Below are 17,897 nucleotides of genomic sequence, written 5' to 3'. Positions count from 1 at the left end.
AGGTAGAGTAGCATGGTACTCTATCTGCTCACACTACACACTGCCAAGGACAGTCCTGAAGTTTGGTTTTATTGATGTTAATATTTTGGGTGATGACGGTTAGGGAAGCTTGAATGATACATAAAAGCAAGAGTTATTTGAAAACACTACTATTGTTTCTCAAAGTTGAAAAGTTATAAACACTGAAACTAGCCGTTTTTTTTAAACCACTCAGATTAAACATGTGTCAGGCATTACAAGAGTTTTTGGCTGAGTATTTTGATATGGGCATAGCTCATAATTTGACATTTTTGGTACATCATGTCATTATGTGATAAATTACTGCTTTCTGTTGATGGTGACCATGATGGCAAATGCTTTTGTTTCTTTAGCAAGTCTCGCAAGAACTTGGCGCTGTGCTTGGTGCTCCATATAGAGACAGTGCCTGACTTATCATGGTGTCAGTTACAATGTTTGGATTGACGTGGTGTAAAAGTGATGTGCATTCATTAGAAGCTAGCTAAGCCAGTGATGGCGAACCTTTTGAGCTCGGTGTGTCAGCATTTTGAAAAACCCTAACTTAACTCTGGTGCCGTGTCACATACAGAAATTTTTTGATATTTGCAACCATAGTAAAACAAAGACTTATTTATATTCTTGATATTTATTTTATATATTTAAATACCATTTAACAAAGAAAAATCAACCAAAAAGATGATTTCGCATGTCATAGGTTCACCATCACTGAGCTAGGCCAAGCTGTGGTGTTCAGTAGGTTAAATGCATTCTCAACTGCCGGAAGCCGGTCCATCCTTGCTGCTTGACACAGTCGCTGCAGGGAAGAAACATCTGCACAGCATATGTTTCAAGGGACCTGGCGTATATGGCATATGTTTGCTCCCCCTCTTAGCGGTATGTGTTTTAAACAGGACCACCTCCCCAAGAAAGGTTGTTTCCCCAGGTTAGGGATTAACAGGACTAAGGAAGAGAATAAATCAGTGAAACCCCCTAGTGTTACAGAAATACCATGTACTACTTATGAAGAACTTGGACTAAGACTGTTGGTAGTAAATTTGGGACTCGTTGGGCCCACATCCCCAGGGGTCTGCCCACCAGGGAAAGTGCCAAAGCCTATACCCCTGGAGACTCACAGACACAGGGCAGTCGCAGGGAAGGCAAGCATCGAGGCTGGGAGGACATAACCTTTACTGGGTAGGATAATCTCCTTCAGTCACTTCCTTGTAGTTTATCAGTAGAGCAGTGACCTTGGAATAGCCCTTATAATGGAACACAGAGATTAACCTAGACAGGATTAAACTCAACAGAACTAGATTAACAAGGGCCCTAACCTTTGGAATAGAATGGTTAGGATTAAAATCAACTGGTATAAATACAGATGTAACAGGACAATAAAGACAGAACCTGGCTAGAGAACCTCGCTATGCTGATCAGCTGAACATTGTGTCATTCATTCTTCGCCGACTCCGTCCACACCTTTGGAAACCCCTGGACCTGCTGGGGCGGCTGGACCCCAACACTCGACTACGGTATTTTCAGTTTATAATGGGTTTATCAGGATGTGACCCCATCACAAGCCCAGGAGCGTCTGTACCTCATTGCTAGTCCTTCCAGTGGCCCCGCAAAGCAGTGATCATTTCAGTCATTGCCCTTTGTAGATGAGGAAACAGATACTCAGAGAGGCCACGTGGTTTGCCCTAGTTTGCCCAGCTATTTAAATTACTTGGCCTTACCTAAATCCAGTTTTTATTCATAATGTTTCTAAGTAGAACAGTTAAACTGAGTAAGTAGCAGTGTTTTATAAGGCTTTGCCAATTAGTCAAGATGAATTTTCACTACTTAGTTTTAATGGCTCACTTTAATCCTAAATAATAAGGTGATATAGTATGATTAGGTGAAGTCTTTGGTATTGGAAAGCTAAGTTATGGTTAGAACTAATGCCTTCAGCTATTCTTCTTGTGGGGGTTTATGGACTGAATAGATTTATTGTATTCCTTTGATCACCTAAAACAGTTTTTTAAAACACTGACAGAGTACATTTTATTCCTTGCTAGCTGTTGTTAAGTGTTTTTTAAGTTTTTTTAAATATGTGTTGTTTTTTTAAATTGATTTTTAGAAAGAGAGAAAGGGAGAGGGATAAAGAGATAGAAACATCAGTGAGAGAGACATGTCATCAATCAGTTGCCTTCTGCATGCCCCCTAATGGGGATGGAGCCCGCAACCTGGGTACATGCCCGGACTGGGAATTGAACCAGTGACCTCTTGGTTCATGGGTTGACACTCAACCACTGAACCACACCAGCCGGGCTGTCTAAGTGTTTTTTAACATATTTGTCTGCTCGAGCTTTTTAGGACTATTTCATTTCTCTTAAGTTTTACATTGTTTTTGAAATCAGCTGAGAAACCACAGAGCAGAGTGAGACGTAGCCTTTGCCTGCCTCCCGCTGCAGTACTGCGGCAGAGAGGCTGGGTGAGGCGGCAGAGCTCCCCTGGCTGGTCTTACCGATGATTTTAAGAGCCCCGTGGTGTTGAGCTTCCTCCTCTGTGCCAGTGTTTTCTGTTGAGAATGACTGGCCAAATACTGAGAATGACTGAATAAAATATCATTTTAAATGTTTCTATACGCTGAGTTTTATGGATTGTGAACGTGTTTTAATTAACATACACTAAAAATTAAATCTAGAAACCATGTGCAATTCTGATTTGTTTGTGAATATCATTGAGTTAAATCGCACTTGTTATTAGTTTCTTTCACTGTCTTCAGTAAAAACTAGAGATTTTGTTTGTTTTGTCAAGTGCTTAGTTGGGGTAGCTTTTTATTTTTTACTTTCCCCCTAAGAGGATCTCATTTGAAGCAGTACCTTCTTCACAGGTTTTGTTTACTGATAGAGCTGTGCCTATGCTAGTGACTTGACTCATTCCTGAGAAAAGCATGAAAGGAAGCGAAAAGGAGAGAGGTGGTGCCCTAACCTGTGGTCGGCAAACCGCGGCTTGCGAGCCACATGCGGCTCTTTGGCCCCCTGAGTGTGGCTCTTCCTCAAAATACCATGTTCGGGCGCGCACATACAGTGCGATTGAAACTTCGTGGCCCATGCGCAGAAGTTGGTATTTTGTGAAAGAGCCACACTCAAGGGGCCAAAGAGCCGCATGTGGCTCGCGAGCCGCAGTTTGCCGACCACTGCACCTGTCCACGGGCACGCTTGAATTTTCTTAATGAAGGGCAGGGTTTGCTTTCTTAATTGTATTTATTTCACAGAGTCTATAGAATATGTGTTTATAAAGTTTTAAAAACTTCTTGAATTTGTAACAAAATGTAAAATGGCCTTTTCTATCTGCAACTTTTACTGAGAGGACTTTATTCAGTTGTCCCTTTAAAGATTTAATAAGTCCTTAATACCGCACCCCCACCATGCCTCAGACACATGCTTAGTAATCTGAATTTTCATTTTTCAAAGTTCTTAAGTATTTTCCTTTTTGTTCTACCCTAAGTCTTGTGGAATTATGGGTAAGAGACTAGAAAATTTTCAGTGTTGGTAGTATTTTTTATAGCTCTTTCCCATTTTTGTGGTTGTGACCTGACCCTGAAATTTAAAATATTTTTTATGGAAGTTTTAATGTGATAAATGTTATATAGTTATTTTAAATGCTATCTATTGGTTAATACATTTATTTTTAATATACAGAGAGTATTTGAATAATTTTAGAGGCCAGAGATTTATTCTAATGATAAAATCATATTGTATGTGTGTGGTATATACAAATGTCAGTTTCTAAAATAAGATTATGACTTCTAAAATCCTTGCTAATTTAATACTTTCAAAACTTTGACTTTTATATGTTTTTATTAGTTTATAACCAAAACCTAATTTTGCCCTTCATGAATAAGCTGTCCTGTGCTAGTTTACATACATTTGCAGAGGATTATCTTTGCTTTGGTTAAAAAGAAAAACAATAAATACAGCTTAGGTTCAAGTCCCCTCTTTCTTTATTTCTGTGAAGCTACAGTGATTAAACAGTCTTTTCCTCTTGTACTCAGAATCCTAACTCTTGATGTAGTCTTTTGTAGGTTTCCTAAGCTATCACATGCCACAAAAATGAAGGCAAACTGGTTTGTTCACCCCTGTTTAGAACTTCTAAATGGAATTATGTGCAGTGTTTGAAGTTGCAATACGGTTTAGAATGGGCAACAAGGTGATTTTTGTGCCGTTTGTTATTCTTTCCACTGTTTGGCTTCTTCCGGTCAGTTTTCATTCTCTTGCCAATTTGAGGGCTAAAATATGGCTCTCTGGTTCTGTTGGCTGTATTTTTTGTTTTTAATGTGTGAGATTATCAGGACCCGTTTCTCCATGGAATAAAGTAACTACTGGCTGTAAGCAGAATGTTCGAGGTCCCTGTGAGGGCGGGCTTTTCCGCCCTTCACCACCTATCTTGGTATCTTCTCTGTGAGCAGTGGAGACCTAAGTCTTCTTTTCATTTCTACTAGGTTTACGGTGCAGACAGAGCGACCTGGTTAGTTACAGTTTCGAGTTTTTTATATGTGGAACGATCTTGTCTATTTACACATTTTGGATTTTAATTTTTGTAGGATGAACACATTAAATCACAATTTCCTTCTTACTGGTATCCAAAACAAGTAATAAAAAGGAGTGGCTAGCTCACTCTTTCTTGGTTAGAATTTTGAACAAGGGCTTAAGATTCCAAATGTGCTTGTTTTAAGAAATTTTACTCGCTGTTAAAGGTATTACCGCAGGGAGGTATCTTTTCCTTACTAGGTATGATCATAGTATTATTTGATAACGGGCAAATTTTAGTGTTAAGCTTAATAAATATCTATTTGCAGTTTTGTTTCAATCAAAATGGTAAATTCAGGATAGAAAATAATGTAAATCACTGTCTGTATGCCAAAGTAAATTAAATTCATGGTCATAGTAGAGTGTAGAAAACATTAAATCAAGAAGAGATCATGCTTAACCAACTATTTCTGACTCTCTTCAGTTTTCGAGAGACAGAGTCCTCTAAATCTCATGGAGGACTATCAAAAAGTACGAGGAATTGGTAAACTGTTTTCATAGTTAATGATTGCGTTAATGCCTTCAACCCCGACTTCAATTTTTATGCTAAAGCACATTATAAAAACAAGTAAGCAGCTACCCAAAGTGTTTTTTAGTGGGGTGCAAGTATACTGCTGGGGCTTCGCTATTGCTTCTGCATTAAAGATAACCTGATTACTACTTTGCAGAGGGATAACTACTAGTATTAAAAAGAATCCTGAAATGCGTGTGTATGTTGGGTGGAGGAGAGAAGGGAAAAATTGCTGACCCAGCTATACCGAATACTGTGGCATGCTGGAATTACAAGGCCAGGTTCAAATCCCAGTTCAGATTCACACCAATCAGTAGCAGTGTGACTTTGGACAGGTTACTCTCGGTGTTTCGATCTTCAGCTTACCTGTCTGTAATATGGGGATAAGACCTACCTGTAGAGTTGCTGTGAGCCTTGAGCGAGAGCCTCCTAAGGAAGATGGGTGGCACACCGGCCTGGGTCTGTTCCATTGTCATTGGTGGGCACCAGCAAAATTAGTTACGTGGTCACTCGGCCTGTCCATTAGCTTATCGAGGCACCTCTGGATTTAAAAAAATGAACAGTTTCAACATGTTCTTTAAACATGTAGTTTGTTTTGGTGACATGGAGTATATTGCAAATTAATGAATGAAGTAGATTGCAAATTAGGTAGGAGTACAGAGCTGCTTTTGAGCTGCAACTAGATACACATAAAGGTACTAAAGATTTCCTCAGATGCTAGAGACCTGCTTCTTTCTTAAAAGCTGTCTTGTTTCACTAGTTACCAAACTAGGACACTGCTGGTTACAGGTTGGAGATAGGGAACTCATGTTTCACTGTTTGCTAGCTGCCCAAATGAAGGGTTTTCTATTTTCTTCCTGTTCTTCTGTCTTACTTTGGTGTGGTCCGAACCACTCGAAGTGGCTCTGCTTAACTGTTATTACCAAGTTTTAGGCACGTGACACTTTAGACGAACTTTGGGTACATTTTCTTAGATGTTAAATTATCAGACAGTCTTGGAGGTCTCTGTGTGGCAGCGATGTCAGTGCGCTGTGTGATAGATGAGGAAATCTGTCAGCTCACATCCTTCTGGATGTGAAATCAGGAAGAAAGTGTGAAAGAGCCACTTTCTTAGGAGAAGTTACTAATTAAGTTGACAATATCAGTTTTAAGGAAACAAATGTCCTGATTACCTGTGCAACGTCCTGTTGAGCAATCTGAGCTGTCAATGCTCTTTTTTTTACTCCCAGGGATCACACACTCCCTTTCATGTAAACTCACAACTTGTAATAGCATAGGAGGTCCCTGTGTCCCCACACTTTGTGTTAATGTCTATGTGTGACTATCTGGGGACTGGAGCTGTAGGTGCTATCTGGTTTTCAAAGGGGCCTAAAGTTTCTTCCTTTACAGGTTAGGAACCATTGAAGTATGAACTCATGTATTTAATTTTTAAAATTAAGCAGAGACTGCAATAAAATCAGTGGATTACAGACTTAAAAAATGAAATATATTTACAGCTTTTGCTGTCAGGGCATTAGTATATATTGATGGGAACATTGGTGTTTGCCAGCATTCTCACCTCTCAGTTAAACTCTCCTCATTGGATTGTACATTTCCTTACTGATATGTTGGTGGGGTCATGTGAACTGATGTAGAACAAATGAACAAAAAAAATGGATGAATTTGGAGTTGTTAGTGGAAGCAGAATGCCATTGTCTTCATAAGAAGGAACATATGCTGACAATTCAGGCTTGTAGGCGTGGGGTTTCTGTAATTATTTAGCAGAATCTGCTGTGGCTAATCCTGACAGTTGATTTCGTTTATTGAGTCTGTGTCAGGCACTCTGCAAAGTTCCTATGCACCTCATCTCATTTTTCTCCGCCCCTTGACACAAGCAGGTAGTTATCACCAGTGTGTATCATAGGTCCCATCTGCCATGAGCAGGGTTATTTCTCATTAATCCAGGCATTGCCCAAGACTGCACAGTATAGTTTCAGTTCTGTGAATTTCAGTTTTGTGGGCATCTGTCCTTTGAGGACCTATATTATTGAGAGTGGCACCCAGCAGTGGAGAGGGAGAGGAGCCAGTCCAGGAAGTCCAGGACTGTCTCACTTTAATTGGAGTCAGCTCTTTGCAGGGAGGATGTGTGACCCGTGGGAACACAGGAACCGTTTGGGAGCAGGTGAAATGAGTGACTAGATTGAGAGTGAGACCCTCCCATCATGGGCACTGGCCTAGGAGACAGCTGTATTGCAAACCCTAGTCCTTTGTGAGTCCTTCCTCCCTGGGGGCCTTCTTTTATCCCAATATTGAGCAGGACAGTGTGGGATAACCCTCGGAGACTTGCAGAATGAGACTTAGTGTTTCTAAAAGGCTGTGACCTCAGTGCTGGCGCCTGTTGGAAAAGGTGGAGGTCCCAGCTTTGCTCCTGAGGAGGGCTGCAGGTTGTAGCTCCCTCAGCAGCCTCTTAGCAGCCTGCTGTACCTGGCTGTATGGCTCTTTACATCACCCATCTCTCTTCCTGTCGACCACTCTGTGTCTCTCTCCCTCCCTCTCCCCACTGGCCTGCTTTCTTCTTCCCTCCTTCCTTCCCTTCCTTTAAAAAAAATTGTTTTAATGAAATACAGATTTCTGGAATATTTTTTTCTACTCAGAATTTGCTTCTTGTTGACATTAGTAGGGCCTTTCCTCAAAGGGGCTTGCTTGTTTTGTACAAAGTTAGATATAAAACTTCAATTTGAAATTCCACCAGTGCAGACTTCTTTGTAGTAAAATACATAAATTCCCTTTAGCTCTCAACAAAGGGCCTTGTAGATAATAAGCACCCAAGAAAAATTACCAAAATACTTCTACTTCACCATTCTTCCAGAAACTTTACAAAGCATGTAGAGCAAATACGTCAAATTCGCGGCCGGAGGGCCGCATGTTTGACATGCTTGATGTAGAGGAAAAAATTTTAATCTAAAAAAATAGTGAGCTTGAGCTAAAAAAATTTTTTTAAATCCTTACCCAAGGATATTTTTCCCATTACTTTTTAGGGAGGGAGGGAAGGAGGGAGGGAGGGGGGGAGGGAGGGAGGGAGGGAGGGAGGGAGGGAGGGAAGGAAGGAAGGAAAGAAAGAAACAGCCATGTGAGAGAGACATATCGATTGGTTGCCTCCTCCACACTCCTTGCCTGGGGCCAGGATGGAACCTGCAACCTGGTACGTGTCTTTGACCGGGAATCAAACCCGAGACCCTTGCGTCCATCCCTGGATCAATGCTCTAGCACTGAGCAAAACTGGCCAGAGTGAGCTTGGGTTAAATTTGAGTAATTCTGTAGTTTGATACAAGCTAGTACATTAGAGAATAGATGTGTTGTTAAATAGGCTAGTAATAGGTTTGTTTTTAGGTGAACATCAATAAGAAAAAATCTGGACTTGAATTTAAATGTAATTTATGATTTAAAAATAATTACTGTATGAGAATACATTTTAGTTCCTTCTCTGGTTTCTTGAGTCTGAAAGATGCCTTGGCAGTTTGGAGTTTGTGGGAGTGGGTGAATTTATGCTAGCCAGTGTGCATGCGTCAGCCTAGAGCAGGCCAAGCTCTCTGCTGGAGCAGTGAGTGCGGCCTCAGCCCATGAGGTTGGATAGGAGCACATCTGCAGGCCAGAAAGGGACTGGAGGACAGCTGAGGGCTTGGACAGAAGGCAGTGAGGTCACTTAGCAATAGTCATGAAGAGCCTTAAAAATTATCCTGGAATGAAAGTGTGTCATTTCATGGCAGATCCAAGGGATTAGGGCAAGCATGTCAAACTCAAAGGCTAACACGGGCCAAATAGTAGTAAACGAGGCATGCAGCCCAGGGGCCATGAGTTTGACGTGCTTGGATTAGGGAGTTTAGTATCTGTAAATTCTCTTATTTTTATAAACGAATTTCTTCTTTCTTTTTTTTTTTGTTAATCCTCACCCAAAGATATTTTTTTCCATTGATTTTTAGAGAGAGAGTAGAAGGAAGAGAGAGGGAGGGGTGTGAGAAAGAAAAATTGATGTGAAAGAGACACATTGATTGGTTGCCTCGGGCACGAGCCCAGACCTGGCTGAAGCTGGGGATTGAACCTGCAACCCAGGTATGTGTCCTTGACTGGGAATTGAACCCGAGATCCTTTGGTACATGGGCCAACACTCTTACCATTGAGCCACACTGGCCAGGGCTGTAAATGAATTTCTTAAACCACTACCAAAATGAGGCATATTCAAGTGCCATTGTCTAATTTTTGCACTTTAGAAGAAGCAAAATAAAAGCATTGAGCTCACAGTCCACTGCCAAAACATTGATCTGGGAGGCACTCAATATGGTTGTTTAAATTAGGTTTCTGATTTAAATAATGCTGGCTACAGTAACCAAACACATACAGTGAAATCAGAAAAGAAGAGGCATGTGGCTGTTCACAGGAAGACCAGTTAACTTTTCGTTTGGAGTAATGTGATGCATAGGCAAAAAGAGTTGAAGGATGCATGTACACCAAAAACCATCAGTGGCAATTTGAATGCTTAAGCAGTTTTGACGATTTAATGTCTGTTAGGAATATTTTAAATCCCTTTTAAATCTTTATAACTGTGTGTCTTGTGGATTTGGTGTTTCTGGGGATAATGCTTCTTTTCTGGACACTTACACTGGGGTGTACAGGTGAGAGTTGGAAAACAGAGAAACACTTCAGTAAGACCTTTTGCTGTGCAACTGTATTTTATAAAATTACATGTATTAATCTCAACCAAAGAAAACATTTTCAATTGCCTCACTAATTTTGCGTTTGTAGGTATTTTTAAGAAAAACCTTTTTGTGTTTTTTTTTGCATAATGTAAGCAAATGTTTACCTAGAAAAATTAGGAAATGCAAACAGATAGGAAAACAGGTATTATGCCCTCATCAGTAATCACATCAATGAGAGCCATCTGTCAACATCTTAATGTAGATCATCTCAGTTTATGTTGATGGATAAACAGTAGACGATTTTATTGAGTGCTTTGACCATTGTTCTATTAAAATTTCTATAAACATGTAAAGATTGAATTTTAAGTGATGTAATTGCTTCTTGACTCAGATTTATATTATAAAATTTATCATGGGCTCTGAGAGGGAAAAAACGCCTTTTCCTTTTAGCTGAGACAATTCTTTAGGGTGTGGCTGTCCCCTCTGTTTTAGGGGGTTGCCAAGCACTTGTCCCTGCTTAGCTCCCAGTCCTGGTTTGTTTGGCCACAGGGGACTAATACCTGAACTTGAATTAAGTTCTGTACTTTGTATTTGCCAGTTCACTTTTTATATGTGAGGTTTCAGACTTTAGGTATATATTATTTCCCTGTAAAATAAAGGCTCCTGAAAATCCACTAGAAGAATGCTAGAAATTAAAATAATTTTAAAACAGAACAGAATAACAGTTTTAAGTTTCAGAGGTATTTAATTAGTTTCTAAATTAATTTTTTTATGCCGCAAGACTTTCTGAGGTTCCGAAGAGTGTAAGGAAATTTAATGCCTTCTTAATTTGAATTTACAAAAGTTTATTTCTAGGATTTGGAATTATCCAGTCAGAGCCACTAAAAACCTTTTTTAGAGAAATTAAAGGTCCCTTCAGATGTGCTCTTTGCTGTTTTCCCATCAGCCTGACATTTGGAGGAGCCATGACTGCAAAGGCGGTGCACCCCCCTGGCGGGACGCAAGCATTCCAGGAATTTATACTGTGATCTGCAGCTCCGAAGTATCCAGAACTTTTCCATTGTTTCTGTTGGAAGCAAAGTCTAGAGTCCTGATTTAATACCATGACCAACTTAAAATGAGAGAGGTTTTATTTTTATAATTTGCCTCCAGGTTACAGACAGCTCTTGGCGAGTTTACAAAAAAGATTCGAAATTATGCCCAGGGAGCTTAACAGAATTTCTTACCATCACGTACATTTCAGAGTTATTTCGTGTGTAAAAGAAATCTGTAGAAAATGTACAGCGTATTACGTTCATAAAAGCCCACTGTTACAGCATCTTACTGCTTCAAATGTCTCTCTTTCAAACACACGGACTGATGGGCTTAGGCCCCAAGTGGCTTGTTTACCCACTGATCTCACCTTGGCCATTTGTAAGGGCCACTTCTGATCAGCTGATAAACACATCCCCCTGTGTAACCTTTGACCTTTATGGTGACAGTTTCTGATGCCCGGTCCTCATAGTTCTGTGCCAGGTTGCCTGATCATCCTGTCAGTGGCTTTTGATGACCTCTGGGTTTTTTGAGCATACATTAAGGATATTGAAATGATTGAAATGGACTGTTAATTCCTTGTGGAAAATTTAGTTTTACATATGTGTCCAGCTTCTCACACCGGCTGCAGAATGTTGTACTACCGCCAGATGTAAAGCACAGCTGAGGCCTTGCTCTGACCACCCTTGACCAGCTTACACATAACATCGTTTTGGCCATTCATTAAGCTAACAGCGTTGCTATTATCTGTTGATTCTCTTTCCTTGCTACCTGATCTGTTAGAGAACTTGTTTTTTTTCTGTCTTTAATCCTATAAAAGTTCATTTAATATGACCTTTATCCCTCCCACTCCCCCTGTTAAGCTTTTCATTTGCTTTCAGAATTCTGACTTACCTCTGTGAACCAGTCATCCCCAGTGCTGATATCAGTGCCACACTGGCCTACTTTCATGAAAATTACACCCTTGCCTTTCAAAAATTTTAACAAGATGTATGATGGCTTTATTTATGATGAATTTCTCAAACTTGTCTGAAATGCAGATGGCACTGTTAATTAATTCGCTCTCTCTCTTTTTGTTACTCCTCACCCAAGGATACTTTTTCCATTGATTTTTTATTTTTTTAAAGAGAGAGAGTAGAAGGGAGGGAGGAACAAACATTGCTGTGAGAGAGACACATCAATTGGTACCTCCTGCCATTGCCCTGACTGGGGATGGGTGCATGCCCTTGACCAGGAATTGAACCCGAGTCTCTTTGGTGTGCAGGCTGACACTCTAACCATTGAGCCACGTGGGCCAGGACTCTCTCTTACCTTTTAATGTAGCCCCTTAATTCTGTCATTTGTGTCTCTTCTGTTCTCTACGGTCTGTAACCTTAGCTTAGCAGAGTACTGGGTTGAAGCCTCTCTTCAATCTCATGTGAAAATATGCTTCCGATCTTCCAATTCCTAGGAATGACCCTCTCATTTTGGGCAGGAAGAGGAAGATTTTACGAAAGAATGGTTGCGAAAGCAGGAGTTTCCAGATGATAGTGTCATAGGGCTGGGGAGAGTAATCTGAAGAATGTAAGATCCTCCCTCCCTGCCCCACTTCCTCCCCTACCTCCCCCCCCCCCCAAAAGGTAGGACCATCAAACGCCAAAGGTGAAGGAGAAACTTGGGGCTAATAAGTGAAGAAATTGGGTTTTGTTTGTGTTTTTTTTAAAATATATTTTATTGATTTTTTACAGAGAGGAAGGGAGAGAGAGAGAGAGTTAGAAACATCGATGAGAGAGAAACATCGATCAGCTGCCTCCTGCACATCTCCTACTGGGGATGTGCCCGCAACCCAGGTACATGCCCTTGACCAGAATCGAACCCAGGACCTTTCAGTCCGCAGGCCGATGCTCTATCCACTGAGCCAAACCGGATCCAGCAAGAAATTGGGTTTTGTAATGACGAGAGCAGAGGTAACCGTGGGGAGTGGAGAGTCCAGTGCAGGGATCACGGGCTGGATGGAGTGGTGGGGAACGAGACCGCACGCACCACCCACCCTTTGGAGAGTTGGTGTTGGCCCCTGTTCAGGCAGCCCATGCATTTCCTCCCATGCATTTCCATGACCTTTCATGGCCCTCACCGATGCGGTTTCTCCCGGTTTGGCAGTCAGCTGTGCATCCGAGTAAGATGGGGAGCTCCCCAAAGATCAGACAGACCTGCTGATACTGAACTCTGATTTTATACTTCATAGTTGAGTAGTTCCCCAGTGAGGAGGCAGCGCATGTAGAATTACATATGGTTCTACGTGTAATTCCTTTAAATCACTGAATGCAGGAGCCTTCACTGTTGTAATAATTTTTAATGTACCTTATGCCATCCTTCTAGAATTTTGCATTCTCTCTGATGCCTGAACATTTTTAAAGTGAAACATTTTTCTCTAGAATTTCCTAGTGTTTGTTCACTTTATTGGGAGAGTGCAGCATAGTCCAGAACTTAATCATGTGGCACTTGAGGCAGTTTTGGTTTTGCACCTCGCATCCAAGCGCCAGCGGTACATGCTTCTCTTGTCCTTAAAAGCCCCCACCGTGGCTGCTGGGTTTCCCCCCAGGGCACCTATTTCACTAGAAATCCAGTTCTATTGATATTATTTAATGGTTAATCATATTTGCTCAGATTGGTGTTCTGTGCTGTTGACTGATACTTGTTTCTGGCATAAGATAAAATTGAAATGGAAAAAAATCCGCATTCCACTTTGTTCCTTTCTTATAAATGCAGTAGAAGTCTTTATACCACTTTCATTTGCCCTTGAAACTGAGTGAATAAGGGTTATAAAGTGCTTTCTAAACAATAAGGTATCCTTATGCCATTTTTGGCCTTAAGAAATAAATGTACTCGAAGGAGCACTTTTAGCAGCGGCATCATTCTTGGGTTTGAGTTCTGACTCGAGAGCTAATTTAGTCATGTGGCCTCGGGCAGAGGACTTCACGTCTCTGGTCCTCGGGTGTCTCTGAAATGAGAGGCATGGATTGGGACTTTCTGGTGCTTAAGTGGTAAGAACATCAGTTTTACACTATGGGCACGGCACAGACCTGAGAGTGAGTATACCACATCCCATCCCTAACTAAGAACACAAAGGTTATTTTTATTTTTTGGTGAGACCTTGCAGTAGACAACTGCTGTTTTCTTTCTGTTTCATTTCGTTTTCTTCATCTTTGTGTGTATATTTCCTTTCCTTATATATAAGCATACAGTTTTGTCCTGTGCTTCATTATGTTCTTTGTCATTGTTTCCATTTCACTTTCCTTGTGTTTCATTCCTATATCTTTCTTGTTTAGAGCAAGTGGAGCACGCAGCTGGCAGTAGCCTCTGTGTAGGACCCTTCAGGAACCTGATGGTAAGTGCACACGTGTACTTACCAGGCTCCCAGTGGGCTCTGCCACACCAGCTCTCACAGTAGAAACCAGCTAGTCCCCTCTCCCCTTTGTCAGAGTCCTCATCCAGGTTATTTTTGATTGTAGGGTTTTTTTTATTTTAATTTGATTACATAAAGAACAGAAACCAAGTATACTGATTTAAGGAAATGGAGCAGTTTCCATACCTGTAATTGCAATATTTGGCTTGGTGAGTGACACCAAGCATACCTCGTGTGAATCAGGACTCCCAGGTTCTAATTTCTGTTCTGTCAGAGACTGAGTAGCCTCTTTGGGGGCCCTGATGTCTGGTTTCTCTTGCAAAAAAACAGGTAGGCCAGGGATTTCAGTAGCTCCTTCACCCTAGTCTGTGGTCCTGATGGGAAGTAGCTCGAGTGTTAGATGTTCCGATGAACATTTCCTGTACCAAATAATCTCAGGTCCATGAAAGAATGATAATTAGATTTATGATAGTTGCATGTCTGTCATAAACTAAGTCTACCTTTGTTCACTGAAAGGAACGTGGGAGGTAAATTTAATTGTTCCATTCCTTTTTTAGAATTGGTTTATTAGTGTTATTCAGATATTTCCTTTAAATTTTATAATAAACGTATAAACTGCAGAACCTCGCCTATCTTTAGTAACCCATATTATATTGGTTTAGCCCAGTGGTTCTTAACCTGGGGAACACCCCCCCACCCCCTCCTTTCAGGGACATTTGGCCAAGCCTGGAGACTTTTGGTTGTCACACTAGAAGGTGACACTGGCATCTAGTGAGTGGGAGTCAGTGATGCTGCTGAGTGTCCTCCGACGCCTTGGACAGCCCCACAGCAGAGCGCGAGCTGGCCCAAGTGTCACTTGAGCTACAGTTGAACCACTGCTGTCCAGCCTCCAGTAGCCTGTGGTGGGATGCTCTTGGGAGCCCTCTGAATAGGATGCAGATGTTCCAGGGCATCAGGGTTTCCTGGTTATGGGTTTGAAAGAGGGCACCTGGGAGCAGGAGGGATATTTCTCACTGGTTAGGTTTGGAGAGTCCAAAAATAGGCATTTGACATTCAGTATCAGCTAGGTGTTCTCATACTTCCTTAGGCAGAGAATAAAACTTCAAATAATATTTTTAGCTTTTAGATAGTTACGTGATCTTGTTCTGAGTACATATTAATGGATGGTATTATTAAAGTTGTACTTTGCTTTATTATAACATAAATCTAGAAATCTCACTTAGTACTTTGTTCACATAGAGCAATTTACTCTTTTATATAGCCTGCTAACTAGCCTCTATAGTGCTTGAGAAGTTGCAGAAAATCTTTGAATTGCTTTTGCAAGGGACTGTAGTACAATAAATTAATGTCTGTATTTCTGTTAAATTTTACAGTGTGAGTAAGGCTAGGCATAAGAGGGAAGCTTTAGACCATACCTCTGTACTTACGTATTTTGAAAGCTCATACCTGTGGAAAGTAGTAGCAAGTAAGAATTCAGTAAGAAAGGTCATATTTCTTGGCCTGTTGGGAGTACATGAGGTGGTACTGATATCTTACAACAAATTTGCGGTTTTGATCCAGGGAAAATTTTTCTGAATATAACTTTTGAATGAAATGTCTGAGGGCAGCAGGAGTCCTGACGTGAGTCTTATGAGGCATGACCTGCAGAACTGGAGCAGTTCCTGTTAGTAGCCAGTCACTGGTATTTGCATTGTTTGCTACCAGTAATCTGAGATGGACTGGGCCCAATATGTCATCGTGAGGATAAGAAAACTGGTTGAAAGGTTAGAATCCAAACTCCCTAAAGCACAACTGGATTCCTCAGGAGCCTTTGTCATTATCAGATTTACGCCAGTGCTGTTGACTGAGGGAGAAAGACTTGAAAGAGGAGGTGACTTGTGGCCGTGTCACATGTTTTCATGGCCTTGCCCCTTGCAGAGGGCATGGGCTTATAATCCTTCTACCCAGAGACGTGAATCTACCTGCTCCATGAAGAGTCTGCTTCTGGGCCCACCAAGGCGTGGTTCCAGTGAATTCTGAGTTCCATTTTAGCTGCCTTTGGAAACAAATGGATTTCCTTGTTTTCAGATATGTGTTTGAGTGAACTCTTTCTTATGCAGTTGCAGAAAACTTCTGTTTTCTTACTGAAGAATTAGGGATTCAAAATGGTGTTTTAGAATTTTCTTTTTAAGACCAACATTGAATGGCTGATTAAGTATTTTATTCATTTTTTTCTTGTTGAATCTCTTAAATATTTCTCAAAATCCGGTGATGTTTTTTAGGATTAATATCTGGTTTGTATTGTTTACAAATGTTTCTATTTTTAATCATTATGATCTTTGCAGTGATAATATTTTGTGTCTCTGATCTTAAGTTTCATCTGTTACCTACATTTTAATTAATTATGCTGCTCTGTAGTGATTCTTTGTTATGGAGAATACCATTTTCCAGAAACTGCCAATGTTTTCTAGTTTGTCATTTTACTGAATTAGAGATCAAGGTGGCTGTTGGTTGCAAAAGAGAAAGCTCAGGAGGCTATATGAAGCCTGGTTGAGGAGAGCGTTGCAGAAAGAGAAGGGAACTGTTCGGGAAAGGTGATAGGACCTGTTCTGAATCTGAAAACTGAAAGAAGAAAAAAAGCTACCAGGCATAAGAAACTTGGAATTTAAAAAATGGCAAAGAGGGGTTGCAAATTCTGGTTAAATCCTAATGAGACCAAACGTCTGAGCCTCCAGTAGTAGTAACCAGTCTAGCATTGTTTATCTTTACTAAGAATCTTGGCGACTTGTGTTCACTGTTCCAGCTTGTCAGAAATGTGCTGCATTTTCCTCTTATCTTCTGAACTGTGGTATCACTTGGAATTCAGTTAATGTTTCCTGAATTCCAGCTTCCAAATCGTTAATGAAATATTGAACTGTTCTGGACCTCGACTTGAGTCCCTCAGGACCCTCAGAGTCCTGTGCCGGCCGGCCACAGTGAATTATTCATAATTACTCTGCTTTGCTATTTGAGCCATTGTGCATGTGTATTCCTTACAATTCAGTGGGATCTCTGCTTCTGTTGTTTTACTTTGACAATTATAGGTGCTCATATCTTAACTAAAAGGGCCCCACGTTATCCCGTGTTGCTTTTCCTATGTGCTTCTTAGAAATAACCAGATTTCTGCCAGTCCCTCTTATGTGTATGGTATTAAAACTGAGAGCTATCATCTAATTTTCCTGTGACATCAGTATTGTTAACTTTTCTAGAATATATTATCTATTGGTTTGATAGTTGCTTAGAGTTATGAGGGAACTAGTGCCCAAGATTCTAAAAAATATATGATTTATGGTCTTTTTTCTCTGACGTGACTTAAAAGTATTTGTATTCATCATCTATTCCTTTCTTTAGGGATTGAAGTGATAGTTACCTAGAAATAGACAGTTTACTCTGATTATATTAGTGATTGTCTCCTTCAAGAATTTGGGGTAATAGTGAATGAATGAATGAACGAACGAATAAACAAATAAATAAATGGTTTGTTTGTTTCAGGGAAGAAAAAACCCCAGGAAAATAAAAACAAAGGAAACAAAACTGAAGACATACAGCCGAAGACAAGCGAGCCAGATCCCACCTCTGCCAATATGAGAGATTCTGCAGAAGGTAGGCTGGGGTGTTGGGCTTGTATGATTTGGGTATGTATCACCATTTATAATTTTGTATTTCTTCGGCATGCCCGTCTGAGAGTCATTTAAGAAAAGGTTAAACAG

The 17,897-nt window shown here is 40.6% G+C and overlaps 2 protein-coding genes across 15 annotated transcripts in view; both read left to right on the top strand.

Moving 5' to 3' along the window:
* PRDM2 (PR/SET domain 2) overlaps positions 1-17,897 on the top strand; it is a 116,385-nt gene that overhangs the window by 62,837 nt on the left and 35,651 nt on the right. For 8 of the 14 annotated variants that reach the window (XR_009452101.1, XM_059691196.1, XM_059691195.1 and 5 more), the window contains one exon: positions 17,680-17,790. The exons of 2 other annotated variants lie outside the window; for them this stretch is intronic. Coding sequence is in view for 10 of the 12 variants with exons in the window: in XM_059691196.1 (XP_059547179.1) it covers positions 17,680-17,790 (111 nt within the window). In the remaining 2 variants the exon portion in view is untranslated. Of the gene's footprint in view, positions 1-14,092; positions 14,152-17,679; positions 17,823-17,897 lie in introns of all 14 variants that reach the window. 4 more of the 14 variants (XM_059691200.1, XM_059691198.1, XM_059691199.1 and 1 more) reach the window with 2 other exon arrangements.
* Positions 1-17,897, top strand: part of PDPN (podoplanin) — a 164,182-nt gene that overhangs the window by 133,693 nt on the left and 12,592 nt on the right. The window lies entirely within an intron of this gene.

The sequence above is a fragment of the Myotis daubentonii genome, chromosome 3 (genome assembly GCF_963259705.1).
Source record: "Myotis daubentonii chromosome 3, mMyoDau2.1, whole genome shotgun sequence".
NCBI lineage: Eukaryota > Metazoa > Chordata > Mammalia > Chiroptera > Vespertilionidae > Myotis > Myotis daubentonii.
This window is presented reverse-complemented; position numbering and strand designations above follow the sequence as displayed.